General features: G+C 58.8%; 1 protein-coding gene across 1 annotated transcript in view; it reads left to right on the top strand.

The window, feature by feature from the left end:
- Nucleotides 1-14,979, top strand: part of LOC122377790 (trichohyalin-like) — a 31,061-nt gene extending 16,082 nt beyond the window's left edge. Inside the window, exons 8-21 of the mRNA XM_043358210.1 lie at nucleotides 430-577; nucleotides 959-1,085; nucleotides 1,488-1,608; nucleotides 3,065-3,229; nucleotides 3,520-3,627; nucleotides 8,162-8,341; nucleotides 9,987-10,026; nucleotides 10,823-10,982; nucleotides 11,203-11,359; nucleotides 11,639-11,742; nucleotides 11,969-12,131; nucleotides 12,323-12,462; nucleotides 12,752-13,043; nucleotides 13,776-14,979. Coding sequence (XP_043214145.1) covers nucleotides 430-577; nucleotides 959-1,085; nucleotides 1,488-1,608; nucleotides 3,065-3,229; nucleotides 3,520-3,627; nucleotides 8,162-8,341; nucleotides 9,987-10,026; nucleotides 10,823-10,982; nucleotides 11,203-11,359; nucleotides 11,639-11,742; nucleotides 11,969-12,131; nucleotides 12,323-12,462; nucleotides 12,752-13,043; nucleotides 13,776-13,964 — 2,094 coding nt within the window. The 3' untranslated portion in view covers nucleotides 13,965-14,979. The remainder of the gene's footprint in view (nucleotides 1-429; nucleotides 578-958; nucleotides 1,086-1,487; nucleotides 1,609-3,064; nucleotides 3,230-3,519; nucleotides 3,628-8,161; nucleotides 8,342-9,986; nucleotides 10,027-10,822; nucleotides 10,983-11,202; nucleotides 11,360-11,638; nucleotides 11,743-11,968; nucleotides 12,132-12,322; nucleotides 12,463-12,751; nucleotides 13,044-13,775) is intronic.
- The last annotated feature ends 7,274 nt before the right edge of the window (nucleotides 14,980-22,253 follow it).

Below are 22,253 nucleotides of genomic sequence, written 5' to 3'. Positions count from 1 at the left end.
TGGCTTTCCCTCACAATGTATGCTGAGATATGACGAGGAGCGTGCCTAACCAAAGCCGACAACCGAATGTTAAATAAACAGGCCTTTCACGCGAACCTTAGCTGGTTTTCGTAGGCTCAAGGAATGCGAAGTTTGATTTCACCTCGAAACTTTGGCGATGTATAGGAGGTAAAATGTGCATGCAACTACACACATGTATATCGTACAGGCTTATACGTTTCCAGCTAGGCTGAGAGTGTAACACCAATTATGGATAGGCGTACGGACGAAGATGTAGGATAAGGAAGTTTCAAGCTGGTGACATCAGTGTCGCCCTAGACCCGCAACCACCTGTACTGATGTCACCTGTGGGTGTAGAGGGATGGCAGTTATACAGACCCTATGCATGGGAGCCATGGGAGCACGCTGACCGTGGCTGGACGTCCCCAGGAGCGACCTCCAGCGGAGCCGGCCGGCGGCCCCGAGCACGGAGCTGCGCCGCACGGGGGCGCGGAGCCGGAGCAGGGGAGCGGCGGGACGGGCGGTGTCAGAGAGACGGCCCTGCACAGCGGAGTCCCTCCGAGTGCAGCTCTTCAAGGTGCGCCGTGCGGTCCTGTCCCTTCGGCGGGAGCGTCCAGTCCCCCCGGCGGGGAGGTCCAGTCACTCCAACTCCTCAGTCACCCAGACTGGGGCCAGTGCCCCGTAGGCGGCGGAACGGGGAGGGCACCGGGGCACCGCGCCCCCCTTTGATTTTGGCATTTTAACATTAGCCCTATGGGCGTTGCAGGGAAAAAATGGGACCAAAAGTCGGCAGTGCCCCCCCCTCCCTTAATTGAAGGTGTTCCGCCGCCACTGGCCAGTGCACGCGGTGGACTCGAAAGCAGCGTTAATATTTCACAGAGAATAACCAATTATAGCCAATTGCTTCTAGATATACTATGTGTGGATAACATTTTCATCGCAGGCGTTTTATTCACAGAACTAGAAATGGAGCTTAAAAGTCAAAAGCAGAGTTTCGAAGAGCTGGCACGAAAACATGAGATCCTGGAAGAAAATTACGCTGAATTGAAGGCGCAGAGCAGTTTAGAAAGGGACCAGCTTGACGGGTGAGTCAAACGATCCATCATCATCATTTACGAGTTGACGATAACATGCACCAGTACCTAAGTGTTTCCGTGTTCAGGGAAAGGGTAAACTGAGCAAAATAGTGTCCATTCAACGATCTCATCGATAATTTCATTCTCAGTAAATTGAAGTACGACTGCTTTTCATTTTGCGAGATCACCGTGCGTATCGAGTTTCTTTTTTGCAGTCAATATACCGTAGGTAGGTACTGTAGCTCGATTGTTTCCCCCGCAGCGACTTCACCGTACTGTAGCTCGATTGTTTCCCCCGCAGTGAGTTCACCGTACTGAAACACTCCCCGCAGTGAGTTCACCGCACTGTAGCTCGATTGTTTCTCCCCGCAGTGAGTGTACCGTACTGTAGCTCGACTGTTCCCCCCGCAGCGAATTTACCGTGCTGAAACACGAGTACGACGCCGTCCAGAGCGAGCTGAGGTCTCTGAGGGAGGCGCACAGCAGTCAGCAGGACCAGTGGCTTCGGGAGAAGCTGAACCTCGAACAGCGGGTGGGTGCCTCACAATCCAGCTCTCCTCTCATTGCTCCGGGAGAAGCTGAGTCTCGAACAGCGGGTGGGTGCCTCACAATCCAGCTCTCCTCTCATTGCTCCGGGGGAAGCTGAACCTCGAACAGCGGGTGGGTGCCTCACAACCCCTCTCCTCTCATTGCTCCGGGGGAAGCTGAACCTCGAACAGCGGGTGGGTGCCTCACAATCCAGCTCTCCTCTCATTGCTCCGGGGGAAGCTGAACCTCGAACAGCGGGTGGGTGCCTCACAATCCAGCTCTCCTCTCATTGCTCCGGGGGAAGCTGAACCTCGAACAGCGGGTGGGTGCCTCACAATCCAGCTCTCCTCTCATTGCTCCGGGGGAAGCTGAACCTCGAACAGCGGGTGGGTGCCTCACAATCCAGCTCTCCTCTCATTGCTCCGGGGGAAGCTGAACCTCGAACAGCGGGTGGGTGCCTCACCGTCCTCACTGCTCCGGGGTGTCTTTTCGTCCCTCTGGTGGCTGCGGTACGTGTCTTTCCGTCCCTCTGGAAGCTGCGGTGGCTGTCTTTTCGTCCCTCTGGTGGCTGCAGTTGGTGTCTATTCGCACTTTTGGTGGCTGTGGTGGCCGGTGGGTGTATTTTCGTCCCTCTCGTGGCTGCGGTGGGTGTCTTTCTATCACTCTGGTAACTGCAGTAGGTGTCAACTGTCAATTGATGAGAGAGCAAGATCGTGATGTAAAGATGTCTGTCATTGTGTATGTAGAACTGTGATCATTTTACTATGACTGGAGATAAAAAGCAAAGGTCAGTGTCGAGAGTTGCGCCATCCATCTCATGATAAGTTACAAGTGACGCAAAGAAAAAGACTCTCCAGAACGGTCCACGATCAAGGGCGGTGTTTTAGCACAAAAGAGCCATGTTGCACTCTCGGTTATCGGCGCCCCACTGCCAAGGGCTGCTGCTGCGTCCGAGTGGCGGCTGAAGTGGGAAAATTCAGAGAATCAGCCGACTTCTTACACGATGAGCTCACCGCGACAAACACTCGAGATGGAGCCACGGAGTCGCCCGGTCTCCCCCCCCCCCCCGCTCACGCCACCCACGCGGTACCCACTGCGGCGCGGCCGCCACGACGGAGATGAGTCGCAGAACAGCGACAACCCCCAGAGAACTCCGCAGAGTTTGTTCACAATTTGAGGCCTCATTGGCGCTAAGATTCCTTTGAAGGTGAAGCTTCCGCCACAAATCAGCATCTCACGGTGCATGGCAGAGGCGCCTTTCACCGGCACTTTACGAATAATGAAATAGCGTTATGTCAGTACATAAAAATCCCACAACGCAACGCAAGTACTCAGTGTTCGAGGTCTTATACCACGTGGCTGATCGGCGATCACCTATTGCGACCTTTTCACTGAGAACGATGAGGATTCAATCATATGCGTGCTCACGTGTTGTGTCTAACCGCTGGCCCTTTTGCCAGGCGAAGGAGGCTGAGAAGCGCTGGGGAGTGCGGGCAGAGGAGACCTCCTGGAAACTGGAGAAAATGAGACTCCAAGAGTCGCTGCGGGAGAAAAACGAAGAAATCGACAAATTAGAGAAGTCTAAACTCTCCCAGAAACAAGATATCGAGGACATCAGGAAGGATGTAAGCAAAGCTTTGTTGCTATAAAGAACAGATCATTAGCCATTCAAAGATTCAGCAGGCATGTTTACGGTATTTGCAAGATAAGGACCTCCGCTATTCTTCCACAGAATCATCCCGTCACTATGGGTCGCCCTTTGTAAGGCAGTCCGACCACTGACATAGCGGCCCATCAGGGGTGGCTGGTCTGACACACGTTTCACTCCGTAATGCCGTGTTGCATATACAGTCGTCACCAGTTGACCACTGGGAACTGCAGCTCGGCGCTGTTACCGGCCGTCCCGCCGTTTCAGATGGAGCGGCAGCTGGTCACGGCTCGGGCCGCCGGCAGCAGGGCGCTGGAGCAGGAGAAACTGCAGCTCCAGCAGGAGCTCGCCTCCAGCCAACTGACAACCGACCAGGTACGCCGCCACGTCAGACACCTTCATCTCAGGTAATCTGTATTCGTATGATGATGGGAACAAACGAACAATGCGGTCGATATCACAAAAACGGCGCCGGTAAGCACTAACACGGAACGGTGACTCGTCACACAGGTAAACAGCCGACACTTGAGATGTGTCTCATACACTCACGGCCGTCACGATAGGCGGACGCTGCGCAAATCCTGCTCCGCCGAGAACAGCAGCCCCCTGCGACCCCGCCAGCGCCCGCGCCGGCCCAGCGACTAATCAGCGACAAACGCACTGAGCCACGTGAACGGTAGCAGCTGTCGTAAACGGATCTACAGTCATTGACGGTCACAATGACGAGTACATTTCGACAACGCGATTCATATTTCGGTGCGCAAACACGGGTAAATCGCCGTTCATCATCAGCTCTCCATTCGTTGGCCGTCGACGTATCTAAATAGTCCAGTCGGCAAGGTGCGCTCCCGTATTGCACCGTGTATTGTTTGCAGTTGTGCCCCCTCCCACCCGGGGGCCCCGGACTGCTAGCGCCCCGACGGTCGGAAGGGCAGCAGGTCGCAGTGGCAGAGGAGGCCGCCATCGCCGAGCAGACACAGGTCGTAGCAGATGATGTCCCAGTCGGGATCCTCGCCCGGCGCGCTCGTGGTGCCCTGCGCGCCCCCGTCACCGTCCCCGTCGCCCGGTGCCGTCGCCGCCAGTGTCCGGTCGGGCACGGCCGCGGCCACGGCCACCGCGGCGGGTCGAGGTCGGGCCGCCGGTGCCGAGCAGTCGCACAGGCTGGTGGTCGGGTTGAGGGCGCACAGCGCGGCGCAGCGGCGGCGCAGCGCGGCCGCCTTCCGCCGGCGGCCGGCCCAGGAGGTCGGCGGCCGCAGGCAGTTGCAGAAGCTGCCGCCCTCGCCGGCGGCGCACAGCTTGGCGCACATCTCGTCATAGTCGGGCGTGGGCGCCGGCGGCCGGCTGGTCGGCGGCGACGTCGGAGGGGCGGGGGCCGGAGTAGTTGGAGGGGGAGGAGCGGGACTGGTCGGAGGGGGAGGAGCGGGGCTGGTAGGAGGGGGAGGAGCGGGGCTGGTAGGAGGGGGAGGAGCGGGGCTGGTCGGCGGTGGAGGAGCAGGGCTGGTGGGAGGAGGAGGAGCGGGGCTGGTGGGAGGGGGAGGAGCGGGGCTGGTCGGAGGGGGAGGAGCGGGGCTGGTCGGCGGTGGAGGAGCAGGAGAGGTAGGAGGTGGAGGAGCGGGGCTGGTGGGAGGGGGAGGAGCGGGGCTGGTCGGAGGGGGAGGAGCGGGGCTGGTCCGCGGAGGAGGAGCGGGACTGGTCGAAGGAGGAGGGGCAGGACTGGTCCGCGGAGGTGGAGGAGCGGGACTGGTCGAAGGTGGAGGGGCAGGGCTGGTCGGTGGTGGAGGAGCGGGGCTGGTCGGAGGGGGAGGAGCGGGGCTGGTCGGCGGTGGAGGAGCAGGAGAGGTAGGAGGAGGAGGGGCAGGGCTGGTCGGAGGAGGAGGAGAGGGGCTGGTGGGAGGAGGAGGAGAGGGGCTGGTCGGAGGAGGAGGAGAGGGGCTGGTCGGAGGAGGAGGAGTGGGGCTAGTCCGCGGAGGAGCGGGGCTGGTCGGAGGGGGAGGAGTGGGGCTGGTAGGAAGAGGAGGAGCGGGACTGGTCGGCGGTGGAGGAGCAGGAGAGGTAGGAGGAGGAGGAGTGGGGCTAGTCCGCGGAGGAGCGGGACTGGTCGGAGGAGGAGGGGCAGGACTAGTCGGCGGCGGCGGGCTGGCGGCGCGCAGGCCGCTCTCCAGCCGGCGCCAGGTGCGGTCCGGCCTCCAGTGCGGCAGCTGCAGGTCGGGCCGCGGTGCGGTCCGGCGGAGCTGGCAGAGCCGGCACGCGGCGCTCTCCGGCTCGTGTTGCGCCACGCCGCACAGCTGGCTGCAGGAGGCGCCGGGCAGCCGGGCCGCGGCGGCCGGCGGACGCGGCAGGGCGCACACCGCGCTCAGACCGCCGGTCAGCAGCAGCGCGCCGGCCACCAGTGCAGCGGACCGCATCGCTCCGGGTCCTGAAACACGGACAGCAGCCGTCGGACGGAGCAGTCACACCGGCCCGCAACGGACGTAGATAGTTCGTAATGTACCAATTGTTCATTAAAACGCAGACGCAAACTCACGGTGGATTAAGATCTTAAAGCCAAACGGTTCAATATGTTCGATGTTTTCATGTTCCATCAAATAAGTGCCCGTAGGTACTGTGAACTTCAGTAGGTCCAGAAACGTTGCCGTTGGTCTGTCACACCGCACACGGTGCAATCCATCTTTGAAACAAATGCCTATCCTATGAGCATCACCAGTCCTTAGCGGGCAGGTACGTTGCAGCGCTTATAATACGTATTATGTATAGGTTAATGTTGGGTAAGCAATAAGCATTACTTACGGATTCCATGCCACTATTTTACATTTGCTTATCATTCTACATAAACATTGTGTCCTTGTTCCTACTTGGCATGAAACTAGAGCCCTTATTATAATCAGCAGCGCTCTGAACTACCTATAGTTAGCCGTGCTTTTAGGCAACAACAGTGGGCGGACATGAATTAAGCAGCCATCGTGCAAAAGAAGAGACTGGAAACTTCTTAATTTCAAACGCATATCCTCTGCTCCAACAAATCTAGCCAAAAAGCATCCCTCGCTCCTGAAGCAGTGAGCAGCGCGCATCACTCACCGTCGGTGAAGATGTAAGAAGTAAGATCCCGCGGCGGTGCGGCAGGACAGGTCGGGTCGCCGCTGGTGCAGGTGTAAGCGGCGGTGCGGAGGGGTAGTTTAGTTTTACGGCAGGTGGGGACTGGGCTGGCCGCCGGTGCGGACGGGACACCACTGAGGTGCGCGGCCGGCGGCACCCGGTAGTGGCCGGCGCGCCAGCGGCCCTCGCCGGCGGCCGATAGGAGGCGGCCCGCCGCGCCGATACGGCGCCGCCACAGCACGCGCCGTAGTCGTGCTCGGCCGGGTCGGTGCACCGCCGCCGTGGGCTGACCGAGACGCCGCCGGGAATTAACGCACTTACCAGTGCTCACAAAACATAACAATGATTCAGCCAGTATGTGACAAAGTGAACATTGGCCCACGTAGAAACAGGATAAACAATGAGTATTGCCAATCCACTTTGCATTCGCCAGCGTTCGTACGCTCGTTTGTAAAGCGCATATACTGATTATATAGGTATAGTTGCCAATCTTCGGCAAATGCAAAAAAGTAGACGTCGAAGGTTTCCGTATTTTCCAACCCTAGAAGATACCGCCAGAATAGGTATATCGTCGTTCAGGTCACCTAACCCGGATGTGAGAAAACGGCCTCGAGTCTGGGAGATTACAAAAACCGCCCATCATCGTATTATCGAAACCTCCATTCGGCGTTCGAGATCTTTATTGTCGTGTTTGTCGCAAGCAGCCTTGGAGCGAGAAAAGCCCCTCTGGCGCCAGCTGCTTTTCAGCTGAAACTGTAATCGCTATGCTAGAAAAATAACCCCATAGTCGGCTGTCTGTAATAGAAACATTAATGACGCGTAGATATAACTTCTTTGGTAGCTAGCAACTGGCACGAACGGCCATGGACGTAATTTTATGAATGATATTTGAAAAAATAAGTAGTTTCTACGCCCTGCAGGGCATGGGGAGCGGTCCATGCAGCAACTATGCTCTTTAATCGGTGTCACCCGAGGGTAATACCTGTCAGGCGTCAAGGACGGCTTACTAGCCTCAGAGTTGGCCCTGCCGGCGCCTGTGAGCTCGAGCCGCCTGACAGAAATGACACCAGCCGTGGCAGGTCATCGCCAGTGGCTTTGTGCGCGCGGGCGGGTCGGAAGTGCCAAGCGAGGTTCAACGCAGACCCCCAACAAGGAGCCAGCACGAACAAGCGACACACGGCGCTGGGACGCGCCCTCAGTCTGCACCGTACTGATGGGACATCGCACCACCAGACCCGCAGGCACACACGCATTGCACAATGTCGGTCATATCACTCCGCTCTGACCCCCCGCTGCTGCCCCGTGTGACACCCCCAGCTGCCATGTTCTGACCCCCGCTGCCGCCCCTCCCTTCGTCCCAACTGCAGTGCTCTGGCCCCCGCTGCTGCCCCTCCCCTGGCATTGTGTCCCCAGCTGCAGGTAACCCCGCTGCCGCCCCGTGTCCCCAGCTGCAGGTAACCCCGCCGCTGTCCCGTGTCCCCAGCCGCAGGTAACCCCGCCGCTGCCCCGTGCCCCGTGTCCCCAGCTGCAGGTAACCCCGCTGCCCCGTGTCCCCGTGTCCCCAGCTGCAGGTAACCCCGCTGCCGCCCCGTGTCCCCGTGTCCCCAGCTGCAGGTAACTCCGCCGCTGCCCCGTGCCCCGTGTCCCCAGCTGCAGGTAACCCCGCTGCCCCGTGTCCCCGTGTCCCCAGCTGCAGGTAACCCCGCTGCCGCCCCGTGTCCCCGTGTCCCCAGCTGCAGGTAACTCCGCCGCTGCCCCGTGTCCCCAGCTGGCCTGCAGGTAACCCCGCTGCTGGCCCGTGCCCCCGTGTCCCCAGCTGCAGCAGGACCTGCTGGAGCTGAGGGCGGCACACGCCAAGCTGCGCGAGGCGCACCGGCGCGTGCTGCGGGAGAGGGACGGCTGCGAGCGGGAGCGGGCCGAGCTGGTGGGACGGCACCACCAGCTGCTCAGGGCCGCCGAGCGCCAGGAGAGCAGCGTCACACACATCGCTGGGCAGGTAGGTACCCACTGAACTCTATAATGTGGAAGGCACATCGGCCGCCAGATGGTGTCCAACGGTGCCGCCATGTTGCGCAGACCAGGAAGCGGCCGCCGCCTGTGTTGGGGAATAGGGAATTCGGGACCTCGATTTACGTTTGCGGCCGCTGCATCCGTTACGTTCAAGCTATGTAGACACGGAACCCGGCATCTTATGCAGAATTGAGTGGAGAACAAGGTGACACCTTTAAAAATCCTCAGATACAGGGAACTTATACGTTAAACCTTTATAAGTCAATGGGGAAATATGGAAACTGCTATTTTAGCGCCGGTAATGATCTGAAACTATATCAAGCATATAGAATCGTGATTTCATGCACTCCTTGCAAGGTCCGATGCTTCACATTTGCATTGTTGCCCTTGCGTGACGTCATATGTGACGTCACAAGGGTCATAAAGTTTTCTTCAATAACTCCAGATCAAATTAAGCTAGCGAATCGGGACAGCCACAAATGGACTCAGAAAGACCTACCGAATCGAATGATATGCAACATGACCTCACTCGACCAGCTTCGCGACCTGAGAGCTCTGACCTGACCTTGTCACGAGGTCAATGCCTTAAGTTGACCTCACCCGAACAAAAAGCATATCACTCGATGCGCCTGAGCTAGGTGAACACGATGGTGCCAAAATCGCGGCTCTGCGGGCATTTTTGACGAAGTTATTCACCAAAAACCGAACCCGTTCCTTAGGTCACTTGACCTGACCTCAGAGGTCACCGGTTGACCTGAGACCTTTAAAACGGATTCCTACCAGTCACTCTGCATTGTGCTCTACCGCATACGACCACTTTACCGCTAAATTTTAGTTAAATTACCGGCGCATTAGCGAGGTGGGTTCAATCAACCCTCTCGGCCGGGGCAAATGTAGAGAGACGATGGTCCGGCGAGTGAATTTGAGGAATTCTGAAGATTCCATCGTATTCCCCACTCAATTTCGCGTAAGATATCGTGTTCCGTATCGACGTAGCTTGAACGTAACGGATGCAGCGGCGCGGCCGCAAACGTAAATTGAGGTCCCGAATTCCCTATTCCTCAACACAGGCGGCAGCCGTTTCTTGGTCTGCGCAATATGGCCGCCACCGTTAGACACTACGGCCAATAGGGTTGAAGCGGCAGTGCTCCCCTGTGTAGGTACCCAAAGGGGGACACATCACACAGGTCACTGGACAGAGACGGAGGTCACTGGACAGACAGGAGGACAGAGGTCACTGGACAGGGACGGAGGTCACTGGACAGACAGGAGGACAGAGGTCACTGCGGGTCAGAGACGGACGAACACTGGATAGGGACAAAGAGTCAGAGGTCACTGGACAGGGACGGAGGACAGGTCACTGGACAGAGCCCACTGGAAAGCGTCGGGAGACAGAGGTCAATGGAAATTCATGAAGGCTTTGGCCACTGACGTGTCAAAACTCCTGAAACTTTCCTAAGTCGATGTATGAACGGATGCAAGGCAACACATCGGATCATTTTTAGTTTCTTTTGGAAACTCGCACAGAAAAATAACGACTACCTTCTCAGTTGTCTGTGACTGTGTAGACACCCTAATATGAAACATTAATGTACGACTCTGGTCACCTTTTACGCTGTCCTCTCTTTCAGATTGATAAAGTCAGCGAGCTGGTACCTTTGGTGATTAAAGGTATGTTAAGACAACGGGCTACCATATAGTCACAAGCAACGAACATCTATTATGCGAGGTGTGACAACAAAGTATTACCGTAAGAATATCTCATACTTTATGCGATATTAAAAAAAAACGCATTTTCAGATTAACCAAATATGGTTTATAGGTCTATATGCAAAAAAGATGGTGCCGTGGTATGATGTTGAAAAAATCCTGTTTGTGCTAAATGTCAGCTCTGTATAAATACACAGAGGTATATGTCAGCAGCTCACACGCATAGTGCGCCGTGTGGGTCCTCGGCGGTCTCGCGGCTGACCGGTCAGTGTCGCGTCCCCCACAGGCTCCCGGCTGACCGGTCAGTGTCCCCCCCCCCCCAGTCTCTCGGCTGACCGGTCAGTGTCGCACCCCCCCCCCCCCCCACAGGCTCCCGGCTGACCGGTCAGTGTCGTCCCCCACAGGTTCCCGGCTGACCGGTTAGTGTCGCGCCCCCCCCCCCCCCCAGTCTCGCGGCTGACCGGCCAGTGTCGCGTCCCCCCCCCCAGTCTCTCGGCTGACCGGTTAGTGTCGCGCCCCCCACAGGCTCCCGGCTGACCGGTCAGTGCCCCCTCCCCCCCCCCACACACACAGGCTTGCAGCTGACCAGTCAGTATCGCGCCCCACAGTCTCCCAGCTTAACAGTCAGTGTCGCGGTCCCCACAGGCTCTCGGCTGACCGGTCAGTGTCGCCCCCTCCCCCCGTCTCCCGGCTGACCGGTTAGTGTCGCCCCCCCCCCCCCAGTCTCTCGGCTGACCGGTCAGTGTCTCCCCCACAGGCTCTCGGCTGACCGGTCAGCGGGAGAAGGACCACGCGCAGTTGCAGCAGACGGTGGCCGCGCTGGCCGAGGGCGCCCGCCAGCTGCGCGACGGTCTGCAGGTGCTGGATGACGCGCGCGAGCGGTGTCCGCCGGCGCGCCGGCCCAGGAGCTACCAGCGGTGAGTCGCCAGCAGCGACCGCTAGTGAAAACCACCGCCCTATACCGCATCAGCCAGCTCAACAGAGCGGCACACGGCCGAATTTGTGCTTCTACCGTGAACATGTGTATGTAACGTGACCAGTTGTCCCTTCCGTGGCCCGATGTCCCTACCGTGACCTATTGCCCGTACCATGACCCGGTGCTTGGATGACCCGATGTCGGTGATGGTTGTCGCGCAGCTCGGCGTCGGCGGGCGCCTCGCCGGCCGGCGGCGGCGCACCGACCGAGCCCGGCTACCGGTCCCCGTACCCCAGCCTACCGGGCAGCCCGCCGCGACCACCCTCGGGCCAGCTGGCCAGGAGAGCCGCCTCCATGGGGCTACGCGGCTCCTCTCAGGTCAGACTGCAATCACTAACACACCGAACAACTGTAACGGTGCGCCAACCGGCTGTGAGAAAACGGAGAAACTCGTACAATAAAATGGGTTTAAGCTGAGTCATTGCACAGGCACGGTGTGTCCACCTAATCAGAATTGTGCGGGAACAAAGCACAACATATCTGAAATGTATTATACCATGTCCGCTATATAAACTTCTTCTGGTCGTTCCCGACGCGTGTGTCACGGGGAGGGACAGGGTGGCTCCGTCTGACCCTAACCCACGCTCCGGCCACCAGGACTCGGTCTACCACCGGGATGAGGGCTCCGTGGAGTCTCTGGGGCCGTTCCACTATCAGACGCTGCCCAGAATCAAACTCAACGACGACCCCAACTTCGACAGGTGAGGAGCTCACTGCCCACTGTTCAGTGTGAGGTGTAAAAGGCAATAGGCGTGGACGCCGTCCGTTATCCAGTGGTGGTCACTCACTGTTTAGCATTATAACGGCCGCACATACACCGTTCTGTGTAAAGTGTGTAGTGTTGGATGATATTCGATAGTACCCGCTTAGCTTAGAGCCAGCAATGGATGCCTGCCAGCCCTCACCCCACCCACCGCCCTGCTGTAGAGTATCCACCGAGTCGACCCAGAGTGAGATCGTGAACGGAGCAGCGGCCGTGAAGAAGAAAGGAGCCCTGCGCGGCCTGTTCAGAGGCTGGTCCAGGAGCAAGAGCGTCGACACGATGGGCTCCAGCTCGGACCTGGAGACATCACCCCCAGCCGACTCAGAGGCAAGGCGCCAGCACAAAGTTCGAGTTCTGAGTCGATAATTTGTTGGCATGTCTGTTAATAGTGTGGGATTAGATAGATGTGCAAACAGTACTTATTCGTTCAGTTTCCATTTTCGAGGCGTATAAGGTGACTTAATTGCATTGTTATGAAGAGACCGAATACAATAACATGCGCTACCAAATCTCTACAGCCTGGGAGTCCACCGACCGAGGCGCCCCCTGCAAACGAGCCGGCACACACCTCCATTGCCGTGAAGACGGAGCCAGGTCCGAAGATCAAAAAGAAAATCGGAAAACTCTTCAGGACAGCGTCACCAGCCAACACCAGGAAGTAAGGCATTGTTTGTTCGTTTGTTTGTTTCTTTGTTTGCTTGTTTTGCCTTTACATAGTTGACTACTTGGACCATCACCGTTGACTCACGTTGTCATTATCATCCAAGCTTAGAACATGTCCGCAGACCGCAGGAATTTTGCCCGAGTTGCCTTGGTGGCCTTAGCAAAGCATGTCAGCATATAGCTAGGCTACGAAGCATTTCCCAATAACCATAAGAACAAAAGTATGTGCAAACTGCGAAAAGTATGTTCATTTGGCCAGCGTCCACATCGTTTGCACTTTGCAGACATGAGGATGTTTTGGATCCGGCGGCGAGACACCAGAAGAAGGAAGAACGGGCGGTCGATAGGAGGTCGCCAGCCAAGGCTGAGGCCCGAGGGCGCTCCGGGACGGCCACGGAGCCGCGGACCGAGCCGGGCTCAGCTGCGGAGAGTCCGGTGCGGCGCACTGAGCCGGCGGCGGCCCCGGCCCCAGTTCCGGGAACTGCCCCGACCACGACCCTGACCGCGGTCCCGGCCACGGCTCCGTTCAGGAACCCGCCGGTGGCCGTCAGGACGCCGCTCTCCCTCTCACCGGCGGTAAGGAGCTTAGTCAGCGCCGCAACTACTCCTCTAAAAGCATAGGAGCCAGACTGGCGCCAAAACAACTCCTTTGCCGGCGTAGAAGCCACGAAAAAATCCTAACAGCGTAGGAGCCAGACTAGCGCCACAACAACTCCTCTACCAGTGTTGGAACCTCTCAACAACTCCGTAACAGCCAGTCCTCTACCAGCGTAACTGTAAGAGCCACAACCACTCCTCTAATAGCCTAAGAGCGGGCCAACTAACAACTCCTCTACCAGAGTAGCCGCCACACTAGTGCCGCAACAACTCACCTACTACGTAGGAGTCAGAATAGCGCCACAACGTTCACAGAGAGACAGATGCATAGTGCATACCAATCCCTCTCAACAGGGCAAGAAGCCACAATAGCGCCAGTTTCGGCCTCTGTGGCTATTCGGCAGGCTGAATCCCTGTTTCCAACTGTTGCTAGGATATTGTGCATTTACCCCTGCCCCTGCCTATCCGGTAGGCCGAACCCCTGTTTCTGACTATCCAATATAGGCTGACCACTGTCCCTGGTCGTCCGGTAGGCTGAAACCTTCCCCCGACTGTCCGGTAGGCTGACTAGTGACCCCTCTCCCGCGCTGGTTCCAGCCGGCCGGCTCTGTGCCGGTGGTTTGACTCCCGTCCCCGCTCTGTGCCGGTGGTTTGACTCCCGTCCCCGCTCTGTGCCGGTGGTCTGACTCCCCTCCCCCGCTCTGGTTCCAGCCGGCCCGCTCTGTCTCTGTGGGCCGACCGACGACCACCTTCTCCAGCTCCCTACTGGCCTCGTCAGCCGCCAGAAGAGCCGCGCGCCGCGCCGCGCCCCCGGCCGTCGCCCCCCGACCCTCGCCGGTGCAGCGCGCGCCGCTCATCTTCAACTCGTTTTCCCGCGCACGCGCCCGATTCGAGTCCTGAACGGCTCGACCTGCGATAACTGTTGGAGTTCAGACGGCCAGAGTCGTCTCACGCCGTGACGCGCGGGTCAGCGCTGAGTTTTGTGGTGGCCCGGAGTGCGTCCACTGTCCAGCAGTAGGGCCTGAACCGGGACGCGAGTCTAGTTCGAAAGACAGGTACTGGTCCGGGCACCAAGAACAGACAAACAGAGGTCTGTGGACTCGTCACTGGACACGTCTACACTGCAGAGTCCCGACATCTCAAGGAGGCCACTGACCAGTCTCGGTCCTTTGAGGGAGGCTAGCGCAGACTTCGAGGAGCCCGGGCTTCATGGCTGACAGCCGTTTGTACTGCAGAGGCATGAAAGTGAAAGATGGCAATATATTGTGTTATTTTGCTAAGGCAAAAATGTGTCGAATGCTCCTACACCACTGAGCATTGCACACCGTGCTGTACCGGTAATTTAGCAGCATGATAGGTAATATATGTAGTTGCAGCTATGTCGGGTAACAGTGGAATTATTTGTGTTTGCTTTGCTGTTGTTTATTTGCTTCGTGTCGCATGTACATGCAAGTTGTCATGCAAACCCGTTAGTAGATTATAGGCCGACTATTGATGCTCCCCGAGATGCCGACCTTGGCCAGAGTCACAGTATACGGGCACGGCCGGCGGCCCGTATACCGGTCTAGGCACCGATGGGAGCACCATACCAATGGTGGAGTGCACCCCGCAGTCGTCATGCGACAGTAAGACTGGTGAGAACCCTGCCGACGGTAACTCGGTGAGAGCGCAGGCCTGTTTCGCGTTGATGCACCTGAGTACCGTGATGCGTGCCATGCAAGATGCGTGCTATAAACATGCTCGACAAATGCGAACAAATTTTGTCCATCGACTTTTCTCGCGACGACTTTGTTCACATGTATTGTGTATTTACCTGAGAATGAGATGTTGTCAAAGGTTACTGCTAAAGCATGATCGTCAACTGTTATGCTGCAGTCGGTGACAGGAGTAAATACACTGACCCGAGAAGTGAGAATAGCTCTGGCCGTGACTTAGCCGGAAATAACGTCCCAAAATGCACGTCCTATAGGATGAATTGGACACCTATTTTATTAATTTCACGATGATGGGATGATGCGGATGAGCCGCGTCCGGCATTGACGGATGGTTTTGTTTCAAGGCCGAATATTCGGCCCTCGGCTGGCCGCCCCTGACCGCCCCCGTATCGTGTAATTGGTCCCGTCACGGCCGGAGCGGTCAAAACATGTTATCCCGCCGCTCCGGACAATATTAGTTCAGCTCCAGCCCGCGCGGGTCATTACGGAGAGAGCACGGAAACCACTCCTCCAGGATGGGATGCATAATGCGTCAACGTCTTTCGGCCTGACATAATACGCTATTGCAATAGCGGAATAGAAAATGCCTTTATGAAAATGTTTGCCTGAACTGAACCAGCCCGGCTTGTAACGCTTTTGAGAGGATTAAATCTCAGCAACGTACTGCACCGGGCCGATCGACTCGCGGTCTTTTTTACTAGAGTAGTTGCATCCCTTCTACCGAACATCAGACTACTCTCGATGTTAGCCCTCCCCCCTCCCCAATGGACGTGCCACGTGCGAAACGAAGGTAACAAGTTTGTTCCCATTGCAATACCTCGGCAATTACCGGTGCCATTGCGCTGAAACTTGGCACGCATGTGGGTATGCACCCAACGGCCGCCGGTTAATGCATTTCCATGTGTCACGGTTGGGGCGATACCGTACAAGCACAGGTCGTTTCCATATCTCGAGAACGGCCGGACCGATTGCGCTCAAATTTGGCACACCGTTTGGGACCGATGAATATGGTGCCGGGCTGGAAAAGTCAGCTGGAACCTAACTACACATAGTTGGGGTGTGCGCACGCTTAGGGCGCCGCTAACAGAACTCGAGAATGGCTGGGCCGATGGCGCCCAAATTTGGCACGCCGCTGGAGACCGGTTAGTAGGGTGCAGCCCACAAGTCGGCTGGAAGTGCCTCCTCGCATTACCGCACGCACAAGGCTCACACTCGCGGTCGCTGGTTTATCGCTCAAAAAGGCGTCTTGTTGGTAATACTTGGAGAAGAGTGCCAGGCAGCAACCAGTTAAACGTATGCGAAAGTCAGCCAATAGCATACGGGGGCGACGTTCCGCGGCAGTTGACAGCCTGTGGGTGGCAGTGGCGGCGCGGCGGCGGCGCAGTGCCGTCGGTCAGTTCGTCCCCGTGGCCTATATAAGGCCGGCACGCGGTGCAGCACCGACCCGCACCGCGTGGGGTCCACCGCCGCCGCCGGCGGCGCTCACCATCGATTGCGAGCCGCTCCGACCCGACATCGATCACGACGGCAGTCGACGCGCGGCGGCCGCCAGGTCAGGTCACCGGCCGACCCGCGGCGGACGCTATGAGGTGACCACGCCGCGCAGAGCCAGCCGGCAGTGACGGAGAACGGCGAGCCGATGGTAAGTGACGGAGAACGGCGAGCTGATGGTAAGTGACGGAGAACGGCGAGCCGATGGGAAGTGAAGGAGAACGGCGAGTCGATGGTAAGTGACGGAGAACGGCGAGTCGATGGTAAGTGACGGAGAACCGAGGACGGTGAGTCGATGGTAAGTGACGGGGAGCGGTGAGCCGATGGTAAGTGACGGCGAACGGCGAGCCGATGGTAAGTGACGGAGAACGGCGAGCCGATGGTAAGTGACGGAGAACGGCGAGCCGATGGTAGGTGACGGAGAACGGCGAGCCGATGGTAAGTGACGGAGAACGGCGAGCCGATGGTAAGTGACGGAGAACGGCGAGCCGATGGTAAGTGACGGAGAACGGCGAGCCGATGGTAAGTGACGGAGAACGGCGAGCCGATGGTAAGTGACGGAGAACGGCGAGCCGATGGTAAGTGACGGAGAACGGCGAGCCGATGGTAAGTGACGGAGAACGGCGAGCCGATGGTAAGTGACGGAGAACGGCGAGCCGATGGTAAGTGACGGAGAACGGCGAGCCGATGGTAAGTGACGGAGAACGGCGAGCCGATGGTAAGTGACCCGGGCAGCATCAGTCACCGTCTGAACCGTCTGCACCTTAACCCCACACACCAGCTGATGCCGTGCATATAGCGAGGTCGAGGTAGTAGCGAACGGCGGTATTGGGCGCCACATCTGCCATTATCATCTATAATCGACGTGTCTGGTGTCAATCACTTCGTTGCTTGCAAATAAAACTGTAATACCTAAAAACAACGAGGCATCTAAATAGTTTTTTTTTTTTGTTAGAGCGGCGTAAGAGAGAATTAAATCAAGATATTAGTTTCTGTTAAGTGGCTTGTCTCAACCGTATATCCACTGCGTTCGAAACCGATTGATTATTTGGTATGTTCCGTCCAATGACAATCCCGTTAGGCGTCTGGTGACAATGACAACTCTGTCTGTGCCCCGTCCGTTGATGTCGGAGGTCCCTCGTCCAGTGAGTGTTCGTCCCTGTCACCCATTCTCTGACTGACGGTGTCCGTCTCCCTCTGACAGTGTCCGTCCCCAACTGACAGTGTCCGTCTGACAGTGTCCACCCACCTGTGACAGTGTCCGTTCGTCCCCGTCTGACAGTGTCCGCCTTCCTCTGACAGTGTCAGTCTGACAGTCTCCACCCACCTGACAGTGTCCACTGTCCGGCCCTGTTACCCGTCCTCTGACTGACAGTGTCCGTCTGACAGTGTCCGTCTGACAGTGTCCATCTGACAGTGTCCGTCTGACAGTGTCCGTCTGACAGTGTCCGCCTTCCTCTGATAGTGCCCTTTGACAGTGTCCGTCCCCATCTGCCAGGCCCCGTCTGACAGGGTCCGTCTCCTCTTATCCCTCTGACAGTGTCCGTCTGCCAGTGTCCGTCTGAGTGTCCGTCCTCCACCTTCCTCGGACAATGTCCATCTCCGTCTGACAGTGTCCGTCCGACAGTGTCCGCCCCCTGTGACAATGTCAGTCGGTCCTTGTCTGAGTGTCAGTCCCCGTCTGACAGTCCCCGTCTGACCCGCGGTATCCACCCCCGTCTGACAGTGTCCGTCTGACAGTGTCCGTCCCCGTCTGACAGTCCCCGTCTGACAGTCCCCGTCTGACCCGCGGTGTCCGCCCCCGTCTGACAGTGTCCGACGTCCGTAGGTCCCCGTCTGACAGTCCCCGTCTAACCCGCGGTGTCCGTTCCCGTCTGACAGTCCCCGTCTGACCCGCGGTGTCCGTTCCCGTCTGACAGTCCCCGTCTGACCCGCGGTGTCCGTTCCCGTCTGACAGTCCCCGTCTAACCCGCGGTGTCCGTCCCCGTCTGACAGTCCCCGTCTGACCCGCGGTGTCCGCCCCCGTCTGACAGTGTCCGACGTCCGTAGGTCCCCGTCTGACAGTCCCCGTCTAACCCGCGGTGTCCGTTCCCGTCTGACAGTCCCCGTCTGACCCGCGGTGTCCGTTCCCGTCTGACAGTCCCCGTCTGACCCGCGGTGTCCGTTCCCGTCTGACAGTCCCCGTCTAACCCGCGGTGTCCGCCCGCGGCAGGTGTGGCAGCTGGAGCCGGCAGAGCTGAGCGGCCCGATCGTGTTTCGCTGGTACCGCTCCGTCGCCACCGACCTGGGACCGGTCACCCTCACCGTCCACCACCCGTTCGCGGCCGTGCAGCTGCACTGGAGCCCGCGGCGCACAGCCTACGAGTCGCGCCCGGTGGTGCTGCCGTGCGGCCGCTACTCGGCCTCGCTGCGGCTCGACGGCGCCGACCGGCCGCTGGCGCCCTTCCGCGTCACACGCTTCACCTTCGAGGTGCTGCTGTTTCTGAGCAGTGACGTCGCCGACGGCTCCGGGGATGAGGTGGACCTGGCGCGCCGCGCCGCCGTCTGGCGCACAGTGCCGGAGTGGCCGCCGTCACCGACCACGGCCGCCGTGGAGCGGCGCCACGGCCGGCTGGTGACCCAGCTGGCCGGCGCCGCGCTGCTCGCCGAGCTGGCCGCCGACGTGCGCCAGCTGCGGCGCCAGAGCGGCGCCACCCAGCGCCAGGCCGAGCAGCTGGCGCGCGAGCTGCGCCACCGGCAGCTGCGGCGCCGGCTCCGGGAGGCCGTGCGCCGTGAGCTGGCGCTGCAGCGGGCCGGCGGCCGGCGCAGGAGGGGGCCGGCGGCGGGCGGCGCGCGGAGAGCCACCGGCGCGGCCCCGCAGCGGCGCCAGGCCGGCGGCCAGCCGGGCGAAGGCAGCGACTCCCGGAAACCCACAGCCGGCGTCCAGCGGCACCACGTCGCCTTCGACGAGAGGTCGGCGGCAGACGAGGTGGAGGGGGCACCCCACGGACTGGAGACGACACAGGTGGATAAGGACTTCCTCTACGAGGACCTGTGTCGAGAGGAATATGTCAAGAAAGAGCTTGAAGCCGAAGAGGAGGCGGATGATTCAGAATCCGACGAAGACGTGATTGAAGGTAGCGTGCCTCGAGCTAATTCCAGCACCCCGCAGGCTCTGCGGGCGCTGGAAATAGCTGCTGTTGTGGTGTGTTGCCATGGTAACCGCCAGTGTGGTGTTGGACTATGGACATGGCGGGGTTATTAGTCGGTATGACAAGACAACGTTTGGCTTTCATTACAAGCAAAACGCCGTTCATAATTGAGAGTGTGCAAACGACAGATAAATTACACAGCTTAGCACCAAAAAGTGATAATGACGGATCCCTCAGCCTGGGGTGCTGGCCGCCACTGACAGAACTCTCCGTTTGGGGTGGCCAGGCCAGGGAAAGGTCTCAGTTTGGGGCGAGGCTGGGGTGGCCTGACTCACTTTGTGACGAGTCCGTGGGGAACTGACACCTACTGACTCCGTTTTCAGACGAGGATGAGGAGCAGCTGGAGGCGGCCGGTCCGCTCGGGTCCGACTCGGACCTGACTGAGACCGCCGCCGACCGGCACTGGGTGGCCGGCTATCGGCCGTTCGGACACCCTCGAACGGCCGGCCCAGCCGAGCTCAGCCCCCGGCGGACTCCGGAAACCGACCGGCCGGCGGCGCCGCGCCGTGAGTTGTCACTGCCCAGTGCCCCGCCACCGCGCCGTGAGTGGTCACTGCCCCGCCACCGCACCGTGAGTGGTCACTGCCCAGTGCCCCGCCACCGCACCGTGAGTGGTCACTGGTCACTGCCCCGCCGCGCCGCACCGTGAGTGGTCACTGCCCCGCCACCGCACTGTGAGTGGTCGCTGCCCCGCCACCTAGTGCCGCGGCAGTGGACCGCCCCGCTGCACCGCACCGCGAGTGGTCACTGCCCAGTGCCCAGTCACCGCACCGTGAGTGGTCACTGCCCCGCCACCGCGCCGCACCACGAGTGGTCACTGCCACGCCGGCAGACTGGGCTCAGAAACTTACCGTAACGCCAGGTCTCCTCCCCATCCGATACCGGATCACCATGTGTGCGCTGACTTGTGGTTGTTTTCCCCGCTCTGCGCCACACGCTCCGTGTGACTGACGCTGGCCGCTCGGTGTGACTGACGCTGGCCGCTCCGTGTAACTGACGCTGGCCGCTCCGTGTGACTGACGCTGCCCGCTCTGTGTGACTGACGCTGGCCGCTCTGTGTGACTGACGCTGGCCGCTCTGTGTGACTGACGCTGGCCGCTCTGTCTCTGTGTGACTGACGCTGTCCGCTCCGTGTGACTGACGCTGTGTGACTGACGCTGGCCGCTCCGAGTGACTGACGCTGGCCGCTCCGAGTGACTGACGCTGGCGGCTCTGTGTGAATGACGCTGTGTGACTGACGCTGGCCGCTCCGTGTGACTGACGCTGGCCGCTCCGTGTTATGACGCTGGCCGCTCCGTGTGACTGACGCTGGCCGCTCTGTCTCTGTGTGACTGACGCTGGCCGCTCTGTCTCTGTGTGACTGACGCTGGCCGCTCTGTGACTGACGCTGGCCGCTCCGTGTGACTGACGCTGGCGGCTCTGTGTGACTGACGCTGTGTGACTGACGCTGGCCGCTCCGTGTGACTGACGCTGGCGGCTCCGTGTTATGACGCTGGCCGCTCCGTGTGACTGACGCTGGCCGCTCCGTGTGACTGACGCTGGCCGCTCCGTGTGACTGACGCTGGCGGCTCTGTATGACTGACGCTGTGTGACTGACGCTGGCCGCTCCGAGTGACTGACGCTGGCGGCTCTGTGTGACTGACGCTGTGTGACTGACGCTGGCCGCTCCGTGTGACTGACGCTGTGTGACTGACGCTGGCCGCTCCGTGTGACTGACGCTCTGTGACTGACGCTGGCCGCTCTGTGACTGACGCTGGCCGCTCCGTGTGACTGACGCTGTGTGACTGACGCTGGCCGCTCTGTGTGACTGACGCTGGCCGCTCCGTATGACTGACGCTGGCCGCTCCGTGTGACGCGCCTCAGGTCCGCCTCTGCCGGCGCCCTGGCGGCCCTGGTCGCCGTCCGAACTGACCCCCGGGCAGCGGGCGGCCGTGATCACCGGAGATCAGGTCATCAGAGGTCACATCAGCCATATATGGATGTCCGCACACCACACTCTGGTCAACATCGAGACCAACGGGTAAGGACTGACCGCAGACGGCTCACGGTGTGTGGCTTCTTTGTGACCAATAAATCTCCCGAAAGGCTACAAAACGACCAAGATATTGAACATATCTTTCACTTCCTCGGGAAAACGGGGGACGGTAGTGTCCCCGTTCCCGGTGGGTGGATGTGTCAGTATTGTGTCCCCTTCCAAGTGGGATGATCAATGATGTGACAGCGTTGTCCCCGTTCCAGGTGGGAGGACGTGACAGTACCGTTCCAGAAGGTGATTATGGTCTGGTGATCTCCGCCCATTCTCCGTCGGACGGCGGGGATCGCACGAGGGCGACGGAAATCGCAACAGACGAGTACACCCACAGCTACCTGTAGATATAATGTGTGTGCTTCAGTTGCCAGACAAATGACTGCAAGATATGATGTGGATGTGTCGACAAAATGAATAGTCAACTGTTCATTGTTTAGGAAAAAATTATCAACTGGGTGTAGCTGCAAAGCTGAAAGAGTTGCACCAGGGGCATTCCACGTCAAATCGAACAAAAATCGGCTGTTTTCACCTTACCATCAGCGATTTCATTATAAATTTGTGAGCGAGTTCCTGTGTGGCCCCGGACATTACATTGATGTTTTTTGCACATTCTGACCACAGGTCTTCTAAATATAGGGCATCAAATTTTTACAAAAAGTTGCATCTTTATATTTTGGAACGACCATAACTTTGGTTGTACTTGTTTGATTTGAATGAAATAAACCTTACTGTTTAGGTAATTTCTTAAGCATTTGTTTAGAAT

Source organism: Amphibalanus amphitrite, unplaced genomic scaffold (genome assembly GCF_019059575.1).
Source record: "Amphibalanus amphitrite isolate SeventyFive unplaced genomic scaffold, NRLGWU_Aamphi_draft 000006F_arrow, whole genome shotgun sequence".
Classification (NCBI taxonomy): Eukaryota; Metazoa; Arthropoda; class Thecostraca; order Balanomorpha; family Balanidae; genus Amphibalanus; species Amphibalanus amphitrite.
The sequence above is the reverse complement of the archived record's forward strand: the minus strand, read 5'-3'. Positions and strand labels throughout refer to the sequence as shown.